This window comes from Bos taurus, chromosome 6, assembly GCF_002263795.3.
Source record: "Bos taurus isolate L1 Dominette 01449 registration number 42190680 breed Hereford chromosome 6, ARS-UCD2.0, whole genome shotgun sequence".
Lineage (NCBI taxonomy): Eukaryota > Metazoa > Chordata > Mammalia > Artiodactyla > Bovidae > Bos > Bos taurus.
Window position 1 is genome coordinate 84,117,378 of NC_037333.1, and position 23,989 is coordinate 84,141,366.

The following is a 23,989-nucleotide window of genomic DNA, read 5'->3' on the forward strand; positions in this document are numbered from 1 at the left end:
AGTTAGAAACTAGGATCTGCCACTCAGGAACCATGGGACCCTGGCCAAGTTTCCTAACCACACCACTAAGTTGAGGTTTCCTTTTCTATAAGTGAGAATAATGGTATTATGTATCTTACGAGTTTGTTTTAAGGTTTAAGGGAGATAATCTATTTAAAGCTTTTAAAAAGAAGTTTATATGAAAGATCGTTGATTACTGTTATAACATTCTCTTATTTTTATAAAAATAAGTATATATGTTTTCTCCCATCATATTCCTTTTTTTAGCTGTAAAGGTGCTTATCATGAAGTAATTAAAATACTGATAAACAGAGACAGGAGAGCCTAATTCCATTTTAGGTCTTCATTTATATGCTTATAAAGTTCCAAATTAAGCTTGAAGTTGTTTTTATAAGTAATGCAAACCTTTTCTGTCTATTGAAGATTCCCAGCCTTTTAATTGCACTATACAGACCATCACTGAGATTTTAGAGATAAATTTTGAATTGAATTTGAAAAGCAGTAATTCAGGAAGGAAATGGTCAAAAAGAATGTATTTGAAGACACAGAAGCAAGCAGTGACAACCAGAAGGGACTTACTAGTTTAGTGTAATTTTTTTTATTTGAACAGTTGAAAACCTTTGAGTTCTGGGGTTCATTGGACATCTCAAATCAGACTTGGAATTTTGCTGAAGAATGATAGTAAGCTTTTTAAAAGAGGACTTAAAACAGTGATACTTGGTGCATAGAAGGGAACATTGTAATTTTTTTTTAACTTTATTTTGTATTGGGGTATCGCTGATTAACAGTGTTGTGCTAGTTTCAGGTGAACAAGGAAGGGACTCAGCCATAAATACACAGGTATCCATTCTCCTCCAAACTCCCCTCCCATCCAGGCTGCCACATAACATTGATCAGAGTACCTACTCTGCTATACCATTGGTCCTTGTTGGTTACCCATTTTAAATACAGCAGTATGTACATATCAATCCCAAGCTCCCTGACTATCCCTTCCTCTCATTCCCCACTCCCCACCCCCAACCATAAATTGGTTCTTGAAGTCTATGAGTCTGTTTCTGTTTTGTAAGTTTGTATCATTTCTTTTTAGATTCCACATATAAGGGATGTCATAAGATATTTTTCTAGGTCTGATTTCATTCAGTATGACACTCTCTAGGTCCATCTCTGTTGCTGGAAATGGCGTTTTCTCATTCTTTTTTATGGCTGAGAAATACTCGGTTGTAGATATGTATCACCTATTCTTAATTTATTCCTCTGTTGATGGACTGTATGTTGCTTCCATGTCTTGGTTGTTGTAAACAGTGCTACGATGAACATTGAGGTGTATGTATCTTTTAGGATCATATTTTCCCCCGGATATATGCCCAGGAGTGGGATTCAGGGTCATACTAGCTGAATGTTTTTTAAGGAACATCCATACTGTTCTCCATTGTGGCTGTGCCAATTTGCATTCTCAAGAAAAGTGTAGGAGTGGTCTTTTCTCCCCACACCTTCTCCAGCATTTATTATTTGTGGATTTTTTGATGACAGCCATTCTGGCTGGTGTGAGGGAACACCATAAATTTAATTGAAAGAAAAGTAGTGTTTGCTTTGCAGAATTTTTTTTCCCGCCTTTTAAAACTTTAAAGACTTTCTTTTATATATAGGGTAAGTAGTTTTTAATTAATGGCTGTGCATTTTTATTTGATTCAAATTGGTGGGAGAAATAAAAAATGTGCTTAGCTTTTGAACAGTGTCTGGATTGGAACACTTTCTTCTGAGGAAGTTAAGTGGGTCAGGAGAGGTTAGTAATGAAAATCCAGAGGTTAGGGAAAATCTAGACATGATACATCCTTATTTGATTAATTTACATTGTAATGTTTTAAAAAATCTTGTCTTATTCTTTCTTAGATGAGAAAAAGAAGGAAAGAAAGAGAGCTAGAGGCATATCTCCTATTATTTTTGATAGAAGTGGAAGCTCTGCATCGGAGTCATATGCAGGTATTCTCATTTACTCTTATTTGTGATCATATCTGACTGATTCTAATGTAATCTGCTGTAAAAAGTGTGGAGGCTGTAGTTTAGCGTGAACTTGTTGATGTTCATTAGTATTGATTTCTGGCATGTTCAGTGTAATAATTCTAGAAGAAACTAAGCTTTTTCTTATTATTTTAATCCTGTTCTGTTATTGCTTAAGTGGAATTTCACTTTTTTTTTTTTTTTCTTGGAAGATGATGATTCAGTGACTAGTTTTCTGAGTGAGAAATTGTTCAAATATTTTTAAAAACATCCAAACAACCCAAAAAGCAAAACACTCGTACACATTGAGAAGTATTTTTTTTGTGTGTGTGGGTGCGCCAGGAAGAATAATTTGTCTTGAATGAGAACTTTATGTGACAAGACTGTAGAAATTTTGTCTTATCTCTATTAAAGCCCAATCTGAACAAATGTACTTTGGCTAAATACAGGTTCAGAAAAGAAGCATGAGAAATTATCATCTTCCGTTCGTGCTGTCCGAAAAGGTATCATTTAAATTTGAAATTGTTTTCATTGCATGCTGCCTTAAAGTCATTATTTTGCCTTATTGGTTCTCCATTAATAGTTGGTTTTAATGTAGTAATGTTCTGATATATTGCATTAAGGGGGGAAAATATAATGTCTTACACAGAGCTCTGTATTCACTTTTTGCTGCCATATCTTTTAGAAAAATAGCAAACATCTTCAGCTACCTTAGTTTCTGGACAGAGTGGATGATGTGTGTGTAAAAAATATGTATATATTTTAATAGCATAAGAATTTATTACAATTTTAAATGGTTAATGTGATAAAAATCCATAAAATTTATAGCTATTTTCACACAAAATATGGATCTGATATATCGGAACATTACTATATTAGGTTTGCCTTCTTGCAAAATGCTGGTGTCTTTTCTTAGCTTTGCTTTACTACGTGTTGTGGCTTAGCTTTTCAGGTTGAATGGGTGATTATGAATTTTAAAAGTTTAGCTGGGTTGCGGAGGGCTAATTTCAGTTAGTACAACTTAAATTCTTCTGTGTGATAATGGCCTCTGGTTAATCAGTTTGGATTTCTTTTTTTCAGATCAAACCAGTAAACTCAAATATGTTCTACAGGATGCAAGATTTTTTCTCATAAAGAGTAACAACCATGAGAATGTGTCCCTTGCCAAAGCTAAGGTATTAGCATCAGTTCTGTTGAAACTATCCTAACCTTGAAAATTTTACATGTGAAGGTGGACTTAACTATCACTTGAGTACATGAGATACTGTAATATTCATTAAAGCTTTAAAGCTCTTTCCCACAGTTGCCCTGCAGGGTCTGCTTTTTTTAACTGGTTAAGCAACCCAAGTAGTAACTTTAAGTTTTATTTTAAGTCTTCTGAAGATGAGTTTAGAAGTAAAATTATTCAATATTTGAAGAATATATTTCATTATACATTGTACTGCAAAAATGGTTCAAGTTTTGTGTTTCTTTATTCCAGTTGCTAGTTTATTATACCAACACTTTTTAAAAAGGTTCTTTAGTCAGCCAGTTTTTGTTTTGTATTACTGCTTGTTTTCCACCTTGAGGTTTTCTTGCAAAGAAGGTGTTCCTCTATGGAGAATCTCAAAAGTAAGATCACTTGGATTTCAAAGAAAAGAGAAGACTCAGTTTACAGGCCCACCCTAGCCTTTACAAAAGGGATATACCTGGTTGCTGTCAGATGTTGTAAGATTAATTTTTTTCTAATGTTTTGTTGTAAAATACATCTACTTTTTATACAAACTATTACAGTGTTTTCATATTTTTGGTTTAAGACAGTTTCTACTGACTTCAAGAAAGGTAAAACTAAACATTTTTTTAAAGATATTTCTGTCAGTATAATGATTCTGTATTTCTGATTTGCGGTTAACCCATTCAGTTTTACAGATGGAAGGAATAATATGCCAAATAACTATGTAATGGAAATTTATTCTGTTCCTCAGCTGGAGTGGATTTAGGCAAAAGTGTTTAAGCATCTAGTGTGAATGAGATCTAGTATGTATCAGCAGATCAAACTGAATTGGAGCTTCTGCTTTACTTTACCATTCTGCCTCTTAATCTTTCATGAAGAAAGAATTGATTAAAATGCTTTGGAAATGGTAGCTGTGTTCCAGCTGTACATAAAACATAAGTCTCTTCAAACTATTGGTATATGAAAATTTGAACTTAAATTGAAAAGAAAAAGGATTCAAACTTAATAGAAATTCTTCCCTGTGATTTACTCACATATTTTTGCATCATTAGGCAGTTTTTATTTTACTTATTTTTATTTTATTTTTTAAATTAAAAATTTTTTTGGCCCTGATACACTACATGTGGGATCTTAGTTCTCTGACCAGGAATTGAACCTGTGTGCCCTTCAGTGGAAGTGCAGAGTCCTAATCACTGGACCACTAGGAAAGTCCTTGAGCAAGTTTTGTTTTTGTTTTTTCAAATTATGAAACTAGGATAACACATTTATTGGAAACTACAGAACAAAATTATATATAATTCCACTACAGATTACAGTTAACTTTTTAAGTAGATGAATTAAGATTTTTTTTGTTGGAGTTTCAGTATCACACTCTAAAATTAACAGAGTGAATATACAAAAGTAGAACAGTATAGTAGACGTGAAAAGCACTATGAACCAATTCAACATAATTAAGATTTTATACAGTTTTCACACAACAGCAGGGTACAAATGCTATTCATGTTACCATAGACTGTAATCCAGGAGACAATTGGAACATATCCACGGATGTAAAACAAAGTGAAAAATTTCATAGTCTAAAGGTATTGAAATCATACAGTCTGTTCTCTTGTGGAATTATGTTAGAAATCAATGTCAAGAGATATTTGAAAATAATACACATATTTTCAAGTGTATTGTGACATTTACCAAAAGAGATCTATGACTTAGCCATTGAAAGTTTAGACACAATTTTTAAAGAAGAAATGTACACATTGTGATTCACTTTCAAACAAAATGTTTTTCTGGTAGTAAATGGTTCTAATTTAGAGTAACTGTTGGTGATTGTTTTTATTGTATAAAATTCTAGCTCATATGTTTTGGTCAGCTCCTGCCCTCATGTGTTTCACTCATAGTTTTAATATTTTTGTTAAGTTTGGTTAATTTTCTCCATATTTTTCCCGAGTATTATATTATTTTGACTGCTGATAAATAGGACCTTTATTCATAATAGCTTATTGGTAGCCTTGGTCTTTTGCAAATATAATTGGAAACATAAAAGATTTATATTAATTTCAATCTGTGATCTTCACATCATTTATATAGGGTGTATGGTCTACACTGCCTGTAAATGAGAAGAAATTGAATGTTGCATTCAGATCTGCAAGGAGCGTTATCTTAATATTTTCTGTGAGAGAGAGTGGAAAATTTCAAGGTAAAATTTCATTGTTAATTTTTCAAGGGAAATTTCAGGGTAAAAATAAATTGGATATGTAAAAACATTAATTATATTTGCATGAATACATTATAATTTCTTCCCTTAGGATTTGCAAGACTTTCTTCAGAATCACATCATGGAGGATCTCCTATACATTGGGTACTTCCAGCAGGAATGAGTGCTAAAATGCTGGGAGGTGTCTTTAAAATTGATTGGATTTGCAGGTAAATTACACACTTCACTGTAGATAATTAAAATTGCCCTTGTTTTAAGTGGGCTACCAGTTGATAATGTTAACATGTATGTAGTTGTAATTTATTATCCTAATTATTCTCCCCTTTTTTGGTCTTACTCCTAATCTGATTGGGACCTGTTTGGTTTATTCAACAATATTGAAAGTAAAAATAACATTATATACTTTGTTTACAACCTTTATAATCTAAGATGCATAGGGCAAAGATTTAGTCACGAGTTTTATGTATTTCATTGGTTCTCTGTGTTAGTAACATAGCAGAATTTATGAACCAGACAAATGCTTGGAATGTTACTTAACATTTATATTTAGTGGTTTAACTTGGCATTTTATTACTGTAAAGTAGGAAAATAGTCACTCTTTGGCTTGGCTGAATAACATTTTGGAGGTGACTGATTTAGTTGTGAACAAGTAGTGTTTTTTAAGGAAGTTAGCAAAGTCATGTTAGTTAGCATTGTGATTCTTGAAACTGAAGTAATTAAGATTTAAATGTTTGTTATAAAAATAACTTACTTTGAACTCAGAGTTATTTACTACTTTTTTTGATTTTACTGAATGATTTTACATTGTTTTAAAAAAAAAGATTAAAACAGTCAGTTTAGATAATGCAGAAAAACTTAACACTTCAGGAAATGGACAGTTTGTTGTCTGGAACTGCCAGCTGGGGTGAAGGCAGAAAGCTTTTATAGGATAAATAGTAATGAATAAGAAAGATACTAATAAGAGATTATTTGACTGGGTGGGGTAGCATTGTCAACCTTGCTTGGAATGAGGAAGCCCAGAGCTGGCTTCATGTTTGGGGACTGGCTGGTAGGACATACTGCATTTCTGGTCAAATGGAGCATTTATAGGGACATGAAAGTTACCTAAATTTCAGTTTGCTGGTTTGGCACCTTGGGCAGGAGTGACTCCATCTTGGGCCTAAAAAGGTATTTCAACAGTCTGAAAAGCTAGTTATTTAAGTGATCTTGGCATGCACAAATCTACTACTTGTAAAATTAATTTTAGTTAAATAAGAATTACCTGAAAGGAACCATAAGGATTTTTTGGTATTATAAGTTGACTTAGGTGGATTTTGAGGGGGATAGAGGAATTAGATAAGAAGGAAAAATGCTATTTGTTTTCATGAAGGCAAACTAACACACAGAAGAACTATGAAATCAGAAACCTTGGGGGTGGGAGGTGTTGGGTATGTTGGGTGATAGAGGGAGCCACCTTTTTAATGAAGCAGAGTCAGTAAAGAGAACAACAAAAGGCAAAGATTATTATTAATGTGGGTCAGCCTAAGGAGTTAAACGTTTACTTTGGGACAGTGAAGAACTATGAAAATACATGGGCAGTGATACAGCAGACTATGTTGATATTTAATGGAATAGCAAAATGCTAGAGATATATATATATATCACCATTACTTTCTATAGGGAAAAATTAGAAGCAATCTAAATTCTCTTGTACAGGAAATTGGTTAAGTAAATTATGGTTTGTAATGTAATACATGTAACATGGAAAGATTTAACAGATGAAAGGATACATAACTACATTGAAATGCATTGTTAGCATGGTGAGACTATAGATAATATTCCCATACTCCATTGTACCCAGGGTTTTAAAATGAAGTTCTTTATTTCTAAAATTAATCATAATCAAAATTACAAAGTTTAGAAATCTGGTGGTAGTTTATAGGGAAGACAAGTTATTTCTTAGAGATGAGACATTTTTACTTATAATTTTTTTGATAGATAAAGGCCAAAGGAAAGGTTTGCTAAGTCTATGGTTTTATGACTAGAGACATTACTGGTGTCACTGAAAGATATTTGGAGATGATGCTTTCTTAGGAATAGAAGAAAAGTAATTACCCAGTTTTAGATTGGTGGTAGCAAATTTTATTTTGAATTTTACTTATTTAACTTTTATTTTCAAATTATTGATAAATTTCTCAATTTTAGAAAATTAATTTATACACAGATTATTGTGTCATTTTCTTCTTCATTGACTTACTGGCAGTTTTACTATCTTATTTATATTAGCAACAGAAGAGGTAAAAATTCAAATAGTCCATCCTTCTAGCAGTTCGCAAAATTTGGGGTAGTAATTCTTATTTTTAAGTAAGTTTTAAGGTTTACCTGAAAAGAATATTTTTAAATTAAAAAAAATACAGCTTTAAAAAGAAAAAGTCACAAGTATGTTCAAGAGTAATTTTATAGTACTTAAAAGTTCTGAGGAGGCACATGATATTATTACATTGATATTTCCTTGGGTAAGTCACTTGAACTGTTCTCCATATGAAATGAGAATTACTTATAACTGTTAGTGTTAAAATGATTCAGTTCAGTCACTCAGTCGTGTCCAACTCTTTGCGACCCCAATGAACCACAGCACACCAGGCCTCCCTGTCCATCACCAACTCCTGGAGCCTACCCAAACTCATGTCCATTGAGTCGGTGATGCCATCCAACCATCGTATCCTCTGTCATCCCCTTCTCCTCCTGCCCTCAATCTTTTCCAGTATCAGGGTCTTTTCCAATGAGTCATCTTCACATCAGGTGGCCAAAGTATTGGAGTTTCAGCTTCAATATCAGTCCTTCCAATGGACACCCAGGACTGATCTCCTTTAGGATGGACTGGTTGGATCTCCTTGCAGTCTAGGGGACATCAAGCATCTTCTCCAACACCACAGTTCAAAAGCATCAATTCTTTGGCGCTCAGCTTTCTTTATAGTCCAGCTCTCACATCCATACATGACTACTGGAAAAACCATTGTCTTGACTAGACGGACCTTTGTTGACAAAGTAGTGTCTGCTTTTCAATATGCTATCTAGGTTGGTCATAACTTTCCTTCCAAGGAGTAAGCGTCTTTTAACTTCATGGCTGCAGTCACCATCTGCAGTGATTTTGGAGCCCAGAAAAATAAAGTCTGACACTGTTTCCCCATCTCTTTCCCATGAAGTGATGGGACCGGATGCCATGATCTTAGTTTTCTGAATGTTGAATTTTAAGCCAACTTTCTCACTCTGTTCTTCTTCGCTTTCTGCCATAAGGGTGGTGTCATCTGCATATCTGAGGTTATTGATATTTCTTCCTGGCAATTTCGATTCCAGCTTGTGCTTCCTCTAGCCCAGCGTTTCTCATAATGTACTCTGCATATTAGTTAAATAAGCAGGGTGACATTATACAGCCTTAACATACTCCTTTTCCTATTTGGAACCAGTTTGTTGTTCCATGTCCAGTTCTAACTGTTGCTTCCTGACCAGCATACAGATTTCTCAAGAGGCAGGTCAGGTGGTCTGGTATTCCCATCTCTTTCAGAATTTCCCACAGTTTATTGTGATTCACACAGTCAAAGGCTTTGGCATCATCAGTAAAGCAGAAATAGATGTTTTTCTGAAACTCTTTTGCTTTTTCGATGATCCAGTTTAAAAGGATTAAACTTTAATAAATATAAATCAGATATGATAGTTACTAGAGTTTTATTTAAGTGCCTTTTGGATTTAATAACTGGCTCTGAGTTTTTTTTAGGTGTGGTCCTTGGATCACTTGCATCAGCAGTATCTGATTATTAGAATGTAGGATTCTGACAGGTGCCTCAAACCTGTATGCACACACTCATGCTCACTCACTCAGTTGTGTCCAACTCTTTGTAACCTTTTGGACTTTAGCCTGCCAGAATCCTCGGTCCACAGGATTATTTTCAAGCAAGAATACTGGAGTGGGTTACCATTTCCTCCAGGGGATCTTCCCAACACAGGGATCAAACCTGAGTCTCCTGTATCTACTGTATCTTCTGATTTGCAGGTGGATTCTTTACCACTGAGCCATCGGAGAAGCCCCATAGGCACACTTGAGTTTTTAAGACTAGATGGTGCATGGTAGCACATAAGGAAGGAAGCATGCATAAAAAGTCCCAGTTGCCACTGGGAGTTAGATCAAAATAAGACTAAAATTATAAAATATTATTCAACCAGAATTAAATCTGTGTTTTAACCTCACCCCTATCGGGTCCATTCCAAATAACCCATTTCTCTTTTCTTTCATGGTTTCTCTGCTATTCCTGTTAGCTTTAATGACCAACTATTTAGTATATACAGAGTCTTTGTACAGTTCATGTTCTTTTTTTAAATATGCCCCATTTACTAAGCTCCTTAAAGTAGAGAATCACTGCCATGTTACCTAGAATACTCACAGTAGAGAGAAACATCTGTAGGCCTCTTCCTTACATGTCTGCTCAAAAGCTAGTTTTTAGGATGCCTGCTATATACTCGTGATAACCACAGATGTACCATTTCTCTTAGTTTTAACCTGAGCCCTGTTTTACTTAAAGCGTCATAGTTCCCTGTGATATTCAGGCTGAGATTAAATAATTTGTCAAAACAGTGGGCATATGTCTCTGGAATTCAGTTAGAACCAGTGCCATCAAAGAACCACCAAAGAATTTTAACCCCAAGTGACTCAACCAGCTCAACATAATGCCTTTTTTTGGGACCAAGGGTAATCCATGGCTAATGTTTAAATAGCAGTGATAATTCTGTGCAATAATAACTTGAAACCTTCCTGTGCTTTGGTAGTTGAAAGTGGAAGTGTTAGTTGTTCTGTCGTGTCCAACTTTGTAACCCCATGTATTGTAGCCCTCCGGGCTCCTCTGTCCATGGAACTTGAGGCAAGAATACTGGAGTAGGTTGCCGTTCCCTTCTCCAGGGGATCTTCCTGACCCAGGGATCGAACCCAGCCGGGTCTCCTGCATTGCAGGTGGACTCAACCATCTGAGCCACCAGGGAAGGTTGTAGGTTATTCCTTTCTGTAACTTATTAACTGGCAATTTAGAAGAAAAATATAAGAAACTTAAAATACAGTTTTTAACTATAGATCTGTGTCTGGATATTCTAGGCTTTGCTATGGCTTTAGTTTAGCTTAATGATGATCTCTTTCCTCCCAGCCCTCCCTGAAGTGGCGGGGTGGGGATGTGTGTATATATGTATATATGTACACATATATTTTTGTTTGTATACACTCTTGAACCACTCTTGATGTGTGAGGTAAGATGTCTTTTAGATGAAGATTCAGGCCTTTTAGTAGTACATAGTGGGCATTTATTTCCACCACTCACTGCTCACTTTTCCCATACATTTACATCACCACCACAACAGATCATGCCACTTTGTAACTTTAATCTTTTCCTGTAGATGTTAAAAATATTTTCTGAGGTTTAAAAAAGTCCAAACTTTGAGCATTAATATTCATCTTTAAGAAAATTCACATAAGGCTAGAAGTAAATGGTTGTATAGCTTGTCCATTGGACCAGGTCATTTGCATGTAATTTTTCTTCTCTGTTATGTCTTCACTCAGGTCCTTTTCATTGCTTCAGAAGTATCTCTGCTTTACCTTTCTACCTATGACTTTTCCTGAGTCACTTTTCTTTCAGGCTTATCCCTTATGCCACCTTTACCAGGTGGCATATAGAAGCATTTTCTATTTGTTTCTTTCTTGCTTGCCAAGACAAATACGACCATTCACATTAAAAGCAAAAGTTCTATACTCTGTTTATGGTACTCATTCTTTTTACAAAATACTTGTGTGTGCTTATTTATTGTTTGGTGAAAGCTGTTTAAAAAAGGTTAGGAATTAAAGCTTTTTATCTTACTCATCTTTGTATGCTTTTTGAGCAGTTTTATTTGTAGATATAGTTCTTTAACTAAAGCATTTCTTTAATTTGGCATTACTTTATACACAAATAGATGAAACATTACTGAATGATGTTAATTTCTGATTTTTTTTGGCAACAGGTATTTATTACTTGTCATGTTTATGTTCATTGTTGTGCTATAAAAATGCAGGGTATCTTTTTTTTTTAAACTTGGCGAGACTATTTTGCCCTGTGGCTCAGAAACTGGAGCCTATAATATAGAGTGAAGTAAGTCAGAAAGAGAAACACCAATACAATATATTAATGCATATATATGTAATTTAGAAAGACAGTAACGATGACCCTATATGCAAGACAGCAAAAGATACAGCGATGTAAAGAATAGACTTGTGGTCTGTGTTGGAGAAGGCAAAGACAGGATGATTTGAGAGAATAGCATTAAAACATGTGTATTACCATATGTAAAATAGAGGACATGAAGCAGAGTACTCAAAGCAAGTTCTCTGGGACCACCCAAAAGGGGGTAGGGTGGGGTGGGAAGGGAGGTGGCAGGGGGAGGACACCTGGGAGGACACGTACATCCGTGGCTGATTCATGTCGATGTATGGCAAAAACCACCACAATATTGTGAAGTAATTAGTCTCCAATTAATAAAAAATGAAGTATAGCATTGTAGTGTAAGAGGAGAGATAGTGCATAATTAATACATGCAAATATGTAAATTTATAAGTATAAAATTTTGTATTATTGCTTTAGCAAAAGGGGAAGATAATTGAATCTGGGAAAGCAGTCTTGAACCAAGGGTAGGGGACATGTATTCATGTGGTATTAACTGCCTGGTTAAAGTTCATCTCTTTATTGATCAGTTATTAAAATATACAAGATTTTTAGTACATAGATACAAGATGTAAACATTTGATGTGTTATTTCATTTGCAAGCTACCTAAAACAAGTTTGAAGAGAGTGGCACTATCCTTATATTTATAAGATGAAGAAACTCAGGTTCAGAAAAGTTGAGAGAGACCAAACTGTCTTGGTGTCTTAGCTCATATTTTTAAGCATATTTAGCTTTTTTTTTTCTTTTTGAGAATACAGGAGAATGTGAAAAGTGTGTCTCTGAATGTGGCTTTGTTTCTGGGAAATAATCTCTATCAATCTTATTTAGTCGCATTTAAGTCATGATTAATAGGAATTCATTACTAAAGTAGTATAAGGTCTTTAAAAGATTCTGCAAAATAGTATAATTGATATCACTTTGTGTTTAGGCGTGAATTACCCTTTACTAAGTCAGCTCATCTCACCAATCCTTGGAATGAACATAAGCCGGTAAAGATTGGACGTGATGGACAGGTTTGTTGTTTTAATTGATTCTAAAAAACATATATTTAATCACTCTTATAGAAATCTTTATTGAAAGATATTTTAAAACCATTTTTGAGTGAATTTCTGAGAATGATTGGGGAAAATATTCTTATTTGGAGTTTGTGATTACTGTAATTATGACTGATTTGATATGACCTCCGTTAATGTAGAAAGGTAGATTTATTTGGTACTGGATTTATACAATTGAAGGAAAAGTTTTTGAAGAGAACTGGCACGATTTTAAAAACCTTTTAGGTTTAGGTTTTTCATTGTATTATTACTGCTTAACAGATTCTGATACATTTTAGAAATGCCACTTAACATCTTTACTGAAGTTTTCTGAATAGAAAGAAACTATTAAAAGGAGATGAGTATGTGTATACGCAGGTTGTCGAGTCTGCAGATAAAATTAAAAATGTGCAGTGATTTAAAATAAACCTAGGCTTGTGACCCTTAGTTTTCTAAATGTAATTTTGAACCAAGTTTTTATTGCTTGTAAGTGAAAATGTTGGTAATTTAAAATAAAAATTATATAAAGCCCATAGATTAGTTTGCCCTTGTTAATATATTCCAGTGCATTTAGCAATTCATAACCATGAAAATTGTTGACACACTAAACATTTTTTCTCCATTGTATTAAGATGGATGACTTCATCCTGATACTTAATGTATTTTGCACAAAGAAATATTCCTTTGTTACAGAGGGTGACTGTCACCGATTCTGTAGTTAACCTTGGAGATTCTGTGCTGTGCTTAGTCCTTCATTTGTGTCTGACTCATTGCAACCTCATGGACTGTAGCCCACCAGGCTCTTCTGTCCATGGGAATTCTCCAGGCAAGAATACTGGAGTGGGTTGCCATGCTCTTCTCCAGGGTATTTTCCCAACCCAGGGATCAAACCCTGGTCTCCCGCATTGCAGATGGACTCTTTACTGTCTGAGCCATCAGGGACACCATTTTTCCCCTTACATAAATACATGAAACACTTTTGAAAAGCTTTTTAAAATCTTTCAAGGAAGTTGATTGGAATCTCATGTGATCATCAACCTTGGGAAGGAAACCTCCAAGTCAGCCTATTTTTGTTCTGTACATCAGGAAAATACAACAACTCTATCAAAAGTTTCTCCTTTTTTTCATTTTGTAAATTACTGCTTTCTTATTCCAGGAAATTGAACTTGAATGTGGAACCCAGCTTTGTCTTCTATTTCCCCCTGATGAAAGTATTGACTTGTATCAGGTCATTCATAAAATGCGTCACAAGAGAAGAATGCATTCTCAGCCCCGATCAAGAGGACGACCATCCCGTCGAGAACCAGTCCGGGATGTGGGAAGGTTAGAAACGTTCTTTGGACTGATAATAGGCACATATATCAGAATAACATGATGGAGGAATATGATTCGTCAAAAGTTTGTCCTGCGGTAAAGAAGAAAGAGAAAATCCTCAAATCAAGCTGCATGGACTAGTTTGTGGCTTCATTGAGGATTTCAGATGGTCACCTTGGTCTCAGTCATTTTTCAAGAGGAAAATGGGGATCTTTCCTTATGCAGAAAAAATTATCTGCTAAAGAGTGATAACCAGTTTAGATTAGATAGTAATCTGATAATACAATGTATACCATTGAAATGAGGTAGGCCTTTGTTGCTAAGAACAGGCTAGAAAGGAGGAAGAGGAGGAAGTCTTTATTTGCAAAAATTGTTAATATTTTGTAAAAAGCCTTTTCTTTCAGGTGTGTCTCTGGATAAACCTTATCAGATATGGGACTTTTATAAAGGATCACTATTATTTTTTCAGAAGATGACGCCTCATTTATTAGAGGATAAAATATTTTAAGTTATTTTGATATTCAAGAGGAGCATTGTTGGGACTGTTTCAGATTTTACCATCGTGATGTGTTAACCCCATTCTCAATATTGTCTAACATGTACCCCGTGAATTCACACATCTTGCTGAGCTTCTGAAAACTAGGTTCTTTCCAAAGGGGATCAAGTGGCCCTGGGAGACCCGGCAACAAACCAAAAAGAAGGGCTGTTGCTGTGTCTGTTTACAGCTTTTCCAGATGCTGGCAGTACCTGTGGACTTAAAGTGTTTTTTAGAGGATCGCCATGGTTGTTGATCACTACTTTATGAACTAAACAGCATTTTCCAGGAAAAGGGGTTTTAACTTGTTACAGAATTGGAGAAGTCTTTGCAAAGGACTGATTTAAGCCCTTCACCCAACACCTTACCCTGAGTAGATTTGCATACAGCTAAATCTAAAATATTCTGCTAAAGACTGTTGGATGTGTGGTTGATGGGATGAAACCTTTGGTTAAGTTTCCTTTTGGTGGAAACATCCTGTGGTAGGTACAGATAATCCAACAAGAGTCCCCTTTTCTTTGAGCTTAAGAAGGACACTGTCAAGTAGGTAGGAGGAAACCTGGCAGAGCCCCCTTACTTTTGGCCTAAAAGGACTGATCACCAAGATGTCTTTTGAAGTTTTAAGCTAAGAGATTTCCAGTGCAATACAGTACATACAAGTGAAGTTTTTACCTCAGATTTGCAATGGACTGTAAACTATACTTATTACACCACTACTCCTCTCAAGCCTGCCAGGGCCTCCATATTTGTATGTGGCTTACAGCTTAAAGTCAGTAGTTGGACTACTTTATGAACTGTTACTATCATGTTTTATACCGGTCGTAAATGCACTCCCCAAACTACAGGAAAGCGGTATGTTTATTTTTTAAACCAGTTTTTAATTTTCTTAGTCTTATTTATTGTAGATGCAACTGTTTTTATTATGTTGGGGGGCTTGGGTTTATTGCAGCTTTGTAGTTTGAGTGAACTTGTGTTGCAGAAGTTTATGAAAGCAGTAAACATTCAGAAATAACTGGAAAGCTAGTGATGCCCAGGTTATTACAGAGATTTTGACAAGGGTAAAAAGACATATTTATTATTACCTTAAAAAACCTGAAATTTTGTTTTTTAGTTTGTATAGCTCTTTATTAAATGCTAAGTATAATGAAGTGTATTTCATGATGTATATACGTTAACCTTAATGGTTACATTAACCGTTGAGATTTATGGAAGATAGTGAAGAGCAGCCTGCTGCAGATAGTAAAGTTTCACCTTCTAAAGAATACATTTTGAATTTGTATTATGAAACTCTGTTAAAACTCTGCCCCATTATTTGCCAGTTTATTTTAAGGCATTGTTTCTGGGAAAAAATTCCCACAATTTGTAAATGTTATTAACTTTAGAAATTAGTTTTTCAAAGTATTTAAACATTTTTAAAACTTTCCTGTAAAATAACTTTTAATAAGTATCAAATTTTCTGTATGATCATGTGAAAAGTATAATTTTGTACAAAGCAGAAGAAAAATATTTAAGAAATACATAATTTTATTCAGATTTAACCTAAAATGACACTAATAAGTTTAAATATATAGATTTTAGGGTTACCTGTTGTGTAATGATGAGAAGTTTTTTCCCCTTTATTTTACCTGAATGAAGACTTTATTCAGAAAAGTGTTTTAATTGTTAAACTGGATATTTATATTAGCTTTAGCTCATTTACTTTTGTTTAGATAACTAAAATGTGATTTACGTATTTTGAACAGATTACTTTTAAGTGTCTGATCATAGCACAAGGATTAGAGAATATATTTCTTTCTAGCAATACATCTAAAGATTGGTGTATAAGAATTTGAGAAATTAAAATTTAGAGATTTTAAGATGTTCACGAAAGACGAGGCTGTTATTCTAAAGGAAATAATGAGCTTTTTTTTGTACTTATTTCTGTCAGAAACTCTTGCTTTGCTGTTTGTTCTCCTAGCAGTTTCTGGTTTAATTTCTAATGTGTCTAATTTATGTAGGCGTCGACCAGAAGATTATGATATTCATAACAGCAGAAAGAAACCAAGGATTGACTATGCCCCTGAGTTTCATCAGAGACCAGGTTAATATTTTATAATCCTGCAGATATTTGACTTGAAATGATTAAAAACAACAACAGCACAGAATCTTCTATCATGACCCTATAGTTTTAAAAGTGAGAAAACTTTAGGATGCAGCTATTAATGACCTGAAATTGTAGGAAATGGAAACTGCACTTGTGTTTTAAGATTAAATAGGGAAAGCAATGAACTTACACTCTTATTAGGATTTTTATTCTCTTTGATACTTAGTATTTCCTGTGGTAGAAAGCTTTAATTGGAAACTGAAATTATGCTGTATTTTTCTAAATACATCTTTGATTTTCATATTTTTAGAGAGGAATGGGAAATGCTTGGTTTGTAATCTAAAAGCAGCTTTTCAGTTAACCTTTCCCTTACTGGAGTTGAAAAAGGCACACTGTAGTTAAAGAGAAGATATTTATTTAAAACAGTCAGTGATACACTTATAAAAATCAGACCATTTGGAAGTTGGTGTTAGTGAGCATTACAGCCTTGTTACATGACAGATGGCTTGATAAGCCTCATTCTTCTCCAAAATGGGATATTCTGAAGAAGTAAAATTTTTCCCCAGTAACTTGGCCACTTAAACTTTTTCACATTTTAATTTACTAAGTTCTTATGAGAAGAAGAGGGGAGAATATTTCTCTGATTACTGTGGTTCTTTCATTTAAAATGTATATATTTTAATTTTTACAACTTTCGTTAATTTTGTTTTTCTCCCCTTAAGTTTGCATTTTTTAAAGCTTTGGTTGACTTAGCAAGGCTTATGTATTCTCAAGGTGGAAGGTAAACATTTGTTTTAAGGAAGACCTATTACAGTGTCCTCAAGATAATTCCTCTGTCCTTACCTTCCTATGGTGCAGCATGAAGAAATTTCTGTCTAGCAAGAATTGGGGTGTGGATTTAGAAGATCCATATGCAAACCTCTCTAACAGTTTATAATTCTGTGATATCAGTAAGTTATTTAGTTACTTTCTAATTATCATGTAATCCAAGAAGAAAATCTGAAAATGGAACAGTATGATAATAGTATCACTTAATAGCTTCACTATTATATCATGGGAAGAATTGAAATGAGTGGTAAGGAAGGTTTAATTATGATGCCATAATAAAAAATATAAGTTTGATATACTAAAATGCTTGATGTTTGAACAGGGTATTTAAAGGATCCACGATACCAGGAAGTAGATAGGTAAGTTGGGTTCATTTTTGTTCAGTTTTGAATTACATTCTTGGAACTAGTTTATGAACCACCTGAATTTAGTTTCACAAATCTTATTCCCAACAGACGGTTTTCAGGAGTTCGCCGAGATGTATTTTTAAATGGGGTAAGCATTTCTTTTTTTTTTATTTAATGCACATAAAATCAGTATCTGCTTTATTTTGTAAGTTCTGGGTTTTTATTTATTGACATTATCATCTTTCATTTTAGTCCTACAATGATTATGTGAGGGAATTTCATAACATGGGACCACCACCACCTTGGCAAGGAATGGTTTGTATTAATTCTGTTTTTGCAAGTTATATAATTTCATTTGCAGTTCCATACATTTTGAATGCTTACTTGGAGTATGATTGTTACAGTTACCCATTAAGAGACATAAAATACATGTCTGGTGATAAGTAAAATTGCATGCTGTTTTTAAAGTAAAGGCTAATGAATGATTGGATTTGTATTAATAGTGGAGGCTTAGTTGATAAATGTTATGATTTATTATTGTGGTGGCTAGTAGTGTAAACTCTTCAGGGTTCAAATACCTTCCCGTCTCAGCTCTGACTTTAGAAAAGTTTCATAATACATTTTTGTCTTAGTTTTCCTTATCTGTGAAATTTGGATATCCATTCATTCTTTGACTCATCAAACTATTTAGTACCTACTCTGCACCACCCTGTTTGCTCTGGGTGTACATCAGTGAATAAATTGGGACAGTATGCCTATGCTTGTATAGTTTAAAATTTAATGGAATAGTGTCAACCTTGTAGGATTGTCAAGAAGCTAAGTTTGCAAAATACATGTTAAGTTTAGCATAGTGCCTGACCCTGATATTCAGTAAATTCTCTATGTTAAATAAGGTTAACTAAATCTTGTTCCTGAACTTTAATTTTTTTCTTTTTTTAAGAAAACTGGATGTTCTTCTTAAAGTATATTTTAAAGTATTAAAGATAGCTGAAGCATTAGTTCCTAATAAAATAAAACAACTTAGAAGTTTAATTTGTTCTGATTGTTTCTTACCTTTTTATCTTAAAATGCTGCCTGTAATGTGGCCTTTTCATCTGACTTTTGTTTCACTTAAGGTACTGTATACAGACAGATGAATTATTTCTTTCCTTTAGAGTATGACATTTAAAAAATAATAGTAATATCTTGGCCCTAACTAGGGGGAGAACTACCTTGATTTTCCATCATTCATTTTATAATTGCATTATTCATTTTATAATTTCATTAGCTCTTTAAATACATTTGTGCATAGTATTAACATGACTGATTCTAGAGTCAGATTATCTGATGTTGTGTCTAACTTCTACCCTCTTTAGTAGCAGTGTGAATTTGAGCAAGTGACCTAACCGTTTGGTGCCCCAGTTTCCCTTTTTGTAAATTAGGATTACATAATAATACTATTACCTATAATTCTATTAGTACCTATCTGTAGGGTTGCTGTGGGGATTAAATGAGACTTCTAAAGTGCTTAGGACACTGAATAGTAATCACTGTGTAGGATAGGCTTTTGATTTCTAGTGGTATTTTATGGTATGTAACATGTTAGATGATGGGGTTTAAATATTCAGGAGTTTCTTACACACATTTTTTTTCAACAAGCAAATACAGAGGGTATTTTAAAGAATGCTAATGTCATCAAAGTAAATGGCTTCAACAGTAAATTCTTTGGGTTGGGTGGTTTGGATAGGGGAATTCTAAGAATGGTTTGTTACAAGGATGTTTTTTAGATGCTTATGGAAATGGTTTTCATTTTTTAGACTCCTTATCCTGGAATGGAACAGCCTCCACACCATCCTTACTATCAGCACCATGCTCCACCTCCTCAAGCTCATCCCCCTTATTCAGGACATCACCCAGTACCACATGAAGCAAGATACAGAGATAAACGAGTAGTAAGTGCACAAGAAGGCAAAAGCGTGAGGGAACTACTTAGAATTCTGTAGATAATTTAAATGTGGGGGACACTGACTTATTGGAAAAGACCCTGATGCTGGGAAGGATTGAGGGCAAGAGGAAAAGGGCGACAGGATGAGATAGTTGGATGGCATCCCAACTCAACGGTCATGAGTTTGAGCAAGCTCTGGGAGATAGTGAAGGTACAGGGAAGCCTAGTGTGCTGCAATCCATGGGGTCAAAAAGAGTCTGACATGATTTAGTGACTGAACAACAACCAGATTATGTTGATTAATAGATAATGGTTTCATATTTCTATTGCAGATTGTTTAGGCTAATCTCTTTGATTATTTAAGTGGATTATTTTTGAGTAAATATTTCTGGGTCTTCAATATAATAGTTGGGCTGAGTTTGTTTATTAAATGCTACACACATGATGACTCTGCTGGGCCACATAAACTTCTTTTTATTTTCCCACATGATAAAGAACATGCATGTCTGAGAACCAGTCAGAGCAGTAGTTTCTTATCTTTGAGATACTTTCATCTGTCATTTATTTCCTTATCTCATGAAGTTATTAAGCCTTCAAAATAAAGTCACACTAGGACCATTAATATTTAGTAAAACAATCTGAGAATTCTAACAAACAGACTTTTGGAGAAGGAAATGGCAACCCACTCCAGTATTCTTGCCTGCAAAAGTCTGTAGACAGAGGAGCCTGGCAGGCTGCATGCAGTTCATGGAGTCACAAAGAGAGTTGGACGTGACTTCACAACTGAATAGCAGTAGACTTTTAGTAGTTTTTTTTTCCCCCCACCACTCAAGTGTACAGCCAATGTATGATGAAATCTTAGTTGAATAGCTAGCTTGTGGTGTTTTTGAAAATGCCTTTTTTAAATGATCACATTACTTTGAAAAAGTTTTTCTGAGACTCTTAAACTATTCGTGTCCTTTTTAACAGGTTGTGCTTCATGCACCATTATATAGTAGCTTTCTGGTTAATACATATGTGTAATATATTTTGTATTTATTTAATCGCTTTTTTTTAATATATGAAAGGTAGTGTGAAAATTTGAATCTTATAAGCTGACTTTTGAAGAAACAAAGTTCACTAAAGATGAGTTGAGAACTGAAAGAGGAACTCTAGAGCAGGGGTCAAACTTAGTAGTAGCCAGTGACAACCTTGCACCTCACTTAGTTGCTTATCTTACCCTTCACTGTCCTCCTCAGCCTTATGTGTATTATTAGCTCTGTGTGAAATAGACTTCACAGTCTTATTGCAGTACATATTTTTAAAAAATTCTGTCAAATTCCATAAATTGTTAACAATGATTTAGTTTGAAAGAAAATCAGGAATGGAAGAATTCCCAATTTCACCTTTAGAGGGCGCAGTTGATTTGCTTTAGTTTGTAGACTCAAAGGAGGAAAAATTAAGTAGAATCCACCTGTTGCAGAAAAACATTGACATTTAGCATAGGTGGCCCCATGTATTGATGTTATTGATCATGCAGTTGGAGGTCATCATTAGGTGATTATTTGGCATAAATCTTATTAAACAGATTGGTTAGAGAAATTAAAAACTGACTACAAGAAATGATTTTTTAATGAGATCTGAGTAAATCATCTGTTGTGTCTAATTAGTAAGACATCAGAATCCTTCTTCTAAACAATGTCAAAATTGCTTTCTGTGAATTAATGCATTAGGGTATTTCTTTAGATTCTTCTCTCTACCAGACAGTAATTACTGTAAATGGACTCATAAATTCCATTTGATTTTTGACATACCTTATCCATTTCTTACCTTTTCTAGCATGATTATGATATGAGGGTGGATGATTTCCTTCGTCGAACACAGGCTGTTGTCAGTGGCCGGAGAAGTAGACCCCGTGAAAGAGATCGGGAACGAGAACGAGACCGCCCTAGAGATAACAGAAGAGACAGAGAGCGAGATAGAGGACGTGATAGAGAAAGAGAAAGAGAGCGATTATGTGATCGGGACAGAGACCGAGGGGAGAGAGGTAGATATAGGAGATAATGCGCTTTTGGAAGCACTGATTGTTTAAAGATACAGAATCTTGTATTTTTCTTTTTGTGTGTGTTTACAAGTAGTAAATTTATTTTCAACTGTCTACTTAAAGTTCATTGTGTAGAAGGATTTATTATGACCCTCTTTGTTCCAAGCATGCAGTATAATAAGAACTGGAAAAACTCAAATCCTCCAAAAATGCACAGTTGACAGTTTGAGTTGACACTTTTATTGGGACAGAATGGAACAGTCCAAGAATGTAGATACTGATTCAGTCTCTGTAAATCTTCATCTGCTTATAGGGTGTTCATCCTAGAGTTATTTTTTGTTCATTTTCTTTCTTTTGGATCTTGATTGATGACTGCCATGATATTTTGCTTTGATGTATTTCTAAATGTAGTTGCACACGGTTCAGTAAAAATAATGCTGCTATCAAGTATGCAAATATTGAAGTATGATGGTTTGACTCTATGGCAGTGTTGTAGCAGCCTCTTGGTTTCTCCCTTTCCCTCTTTTTTTTAATCTTAAAAAAGTCACTTTTTATTTTTCTTCGTCTTCAATGATGAGAGCAATATTAAGAAGACATTGCTATCTAATTTTTAATCTTTTTAGATAGGAAAACTTCTTATGTTCAGTAGCATGGTTGATGCTATTGGTTTAGCCTTCTCCTCCAAACTGTATACATTGGCTTGGAATGTTCACAACCTGCGTGTGTGGCAGCAGAAGATAATTCCCATATTCTACATTGCTACTGTTTTGTATAAAATAAATTGGTAAAGATTGACACTTATCTCTTGTGTTTCTTTCTTGTCTGAACGCAAGTTTGTTTTCTTGTGTATGATGTATGGGTTGGCCAAAAAGTTCATTTGGCCAAATAGTTCATTTGGGTGTTCCATATGATGTTATGGAAAGACCCAAATGAACTTTTTGACCAACCTATTAGTAGACATAAGAGAATGCTTTGTGCTTAGAAATTGTTGGACCCCCATTTGTCTTTTTTGCATATTTTATCGAAAATGATTAACCTAGGTCAATTATATATAAATGCTTACTTTTGTTTCTAATATAAGAACTAATGGTACATAGTGGAATTTCATTGATATTTTGGTTAAGGTATTCATTTGGTAGCATTTTTGGATCTACTTTGGTTACAGGATTATTTTGTTTTTTTCAGGTTTTGTGTTCATCTTTGATAAGTTAGATATTTCATATTTTACTTTTAAAATACACCTTTAAAATTAACCCTCATTAATCCCTCTCAGTAGTAACAAGCTATATAAAATATAGTTTATAAATAAATAAGTTTATATTTAAAAAAATAAAAGATTAAAAATTTTTTTTCATAAATCCACATGTTTATTTATTTACTTTTTAGTAAGTTTAAATACTTAAAGGATGCAACATCACACAGGTTCTATGTCCAGTAGCAGGAAGGTTGCTTTGAAATTCGGCACGAACCATGCCACTGTTGCTATGAGCGTGAGTTATCTTTTTCCAGATTACTCTGATTTTGTTAGGTTATCTGCCAGGAGTTACTGTGATGTTCTCTGCTTTGTGCACATAAGCAGATCACTTGCCTAGATAGAATTCATCCCAAGCATATACACCTTCAGTTTTCAGCAGAGCTGTGTGCTCCCTCTGGTTCCACAGACCCCACTTTTAGCCAACAAAAATGGCCTTGTACCACAGCCTTCCAGACATAGCTGTTGTTTTAGACATCCTGCTCCCAGCAGGCCTCCACAGGATCCAAGATGGCTGAAAGAACTGTATTTTAAGTTACCATTTTGGCCTTTGTTATGTTGAATATTTAAATATTTGTGATATTTGCATGTTTGATCACATTTTTTCATTTTCATACACTGTCATAATTCTGTGCTAAATCATGTTCATAATAGTGTCAAAAGAACACAAGAACTTCACTGTTGAATGATTTTTAAAACTGTCAGCTTACTGCTTTCATATTCTCACTGACATTTAGAATATTTTTCCATGCGTTCCCAATTAGTATTTAGGTTGGTGCAAAAGTAATTGTGGTTTTGCATTGTTGAACTTTGTCGTTTGATATTGAAATATATTCTTAAATAAATGTTATGTTTACATCATTTTAGCACATTTCTTGCCTTATATTTCTGCTGAAGATTTATAGCTGTTTAATTTAGACTAGAGAAATGATGTTAGACAAAAAGCAAATTCAAGCGATTTTCTAATTGAAGTTCAAAATGGTTTTTATGCAACAACCAGCTCTGGTTGGACC

General features: G+C 34.3%; 1 protein-coding gene and 1 pseudogene across 8 annotated transcripts in view; one reads left to right on the plus strand and one right to left on the minus strand.

Annotated features, from left to right (window-relative positions):
* The window catches only part of YTHDC1 (YTH N6-methyladenosine RNA binding protein C1), a 38,131-nt gene extending 15,606 nt beyond the window's left edge, over positions 1 to 22,525 (plus strand). For 3 of the 8 annotated variants that reach the window (XM_005208044.5, XM_005208048.5, XM_059887640.1), the window contains exons 5-17: positions 1,891 to 1,980; positions 2,448 to 2,501; positions 3,079 to 3,173; positions 5,297 to 5,405; positions 5,515 to 5,632; positions 12,565 to 12,649; positions 13,827 to 13,993; positions 16,517 to 16,599; positions 17,753 to 17,789; positions 17,862 to 17,925; positions 18,030 to 18,092; positions 19,574 to 19,708; positions 21,520 to 22,525. In XM_005208044.5, coding sequence (XP_005208101.1) covers positions 1,891 to 1,980; positions 2,448 to 2,501; positions 3,079 to 3,173; positions 5,297 to 5,405; positions 5,515 to 5,632; positions 12,565 to 12,649; positions 13,827 to 13,993; positions 16,517 to 16,599; positions 17,753 to 17,789; positions 17,862 to 17,925; positions 18,030 to 18,092; positions 19,574 to 19,708; positions 21,520 to 21,744 — 1,325 coding nt within the window. In that variant the 3' untranslated portion in view covers positions 21,745 to 22,525. 8 annotated transcript variants of the gene reach the window in all.
* A 590-nt stretch (positions 22,526 to 23,115) lies between these two features.
* On the minus strand, positions 23,116 to 23,436 carry LOC112447089 (large ribosomal subunit protein eL33-like; annotated as a pseudogene).
* Positions 23,437 to 23,989: the final 553 nt, after the last annotated feature.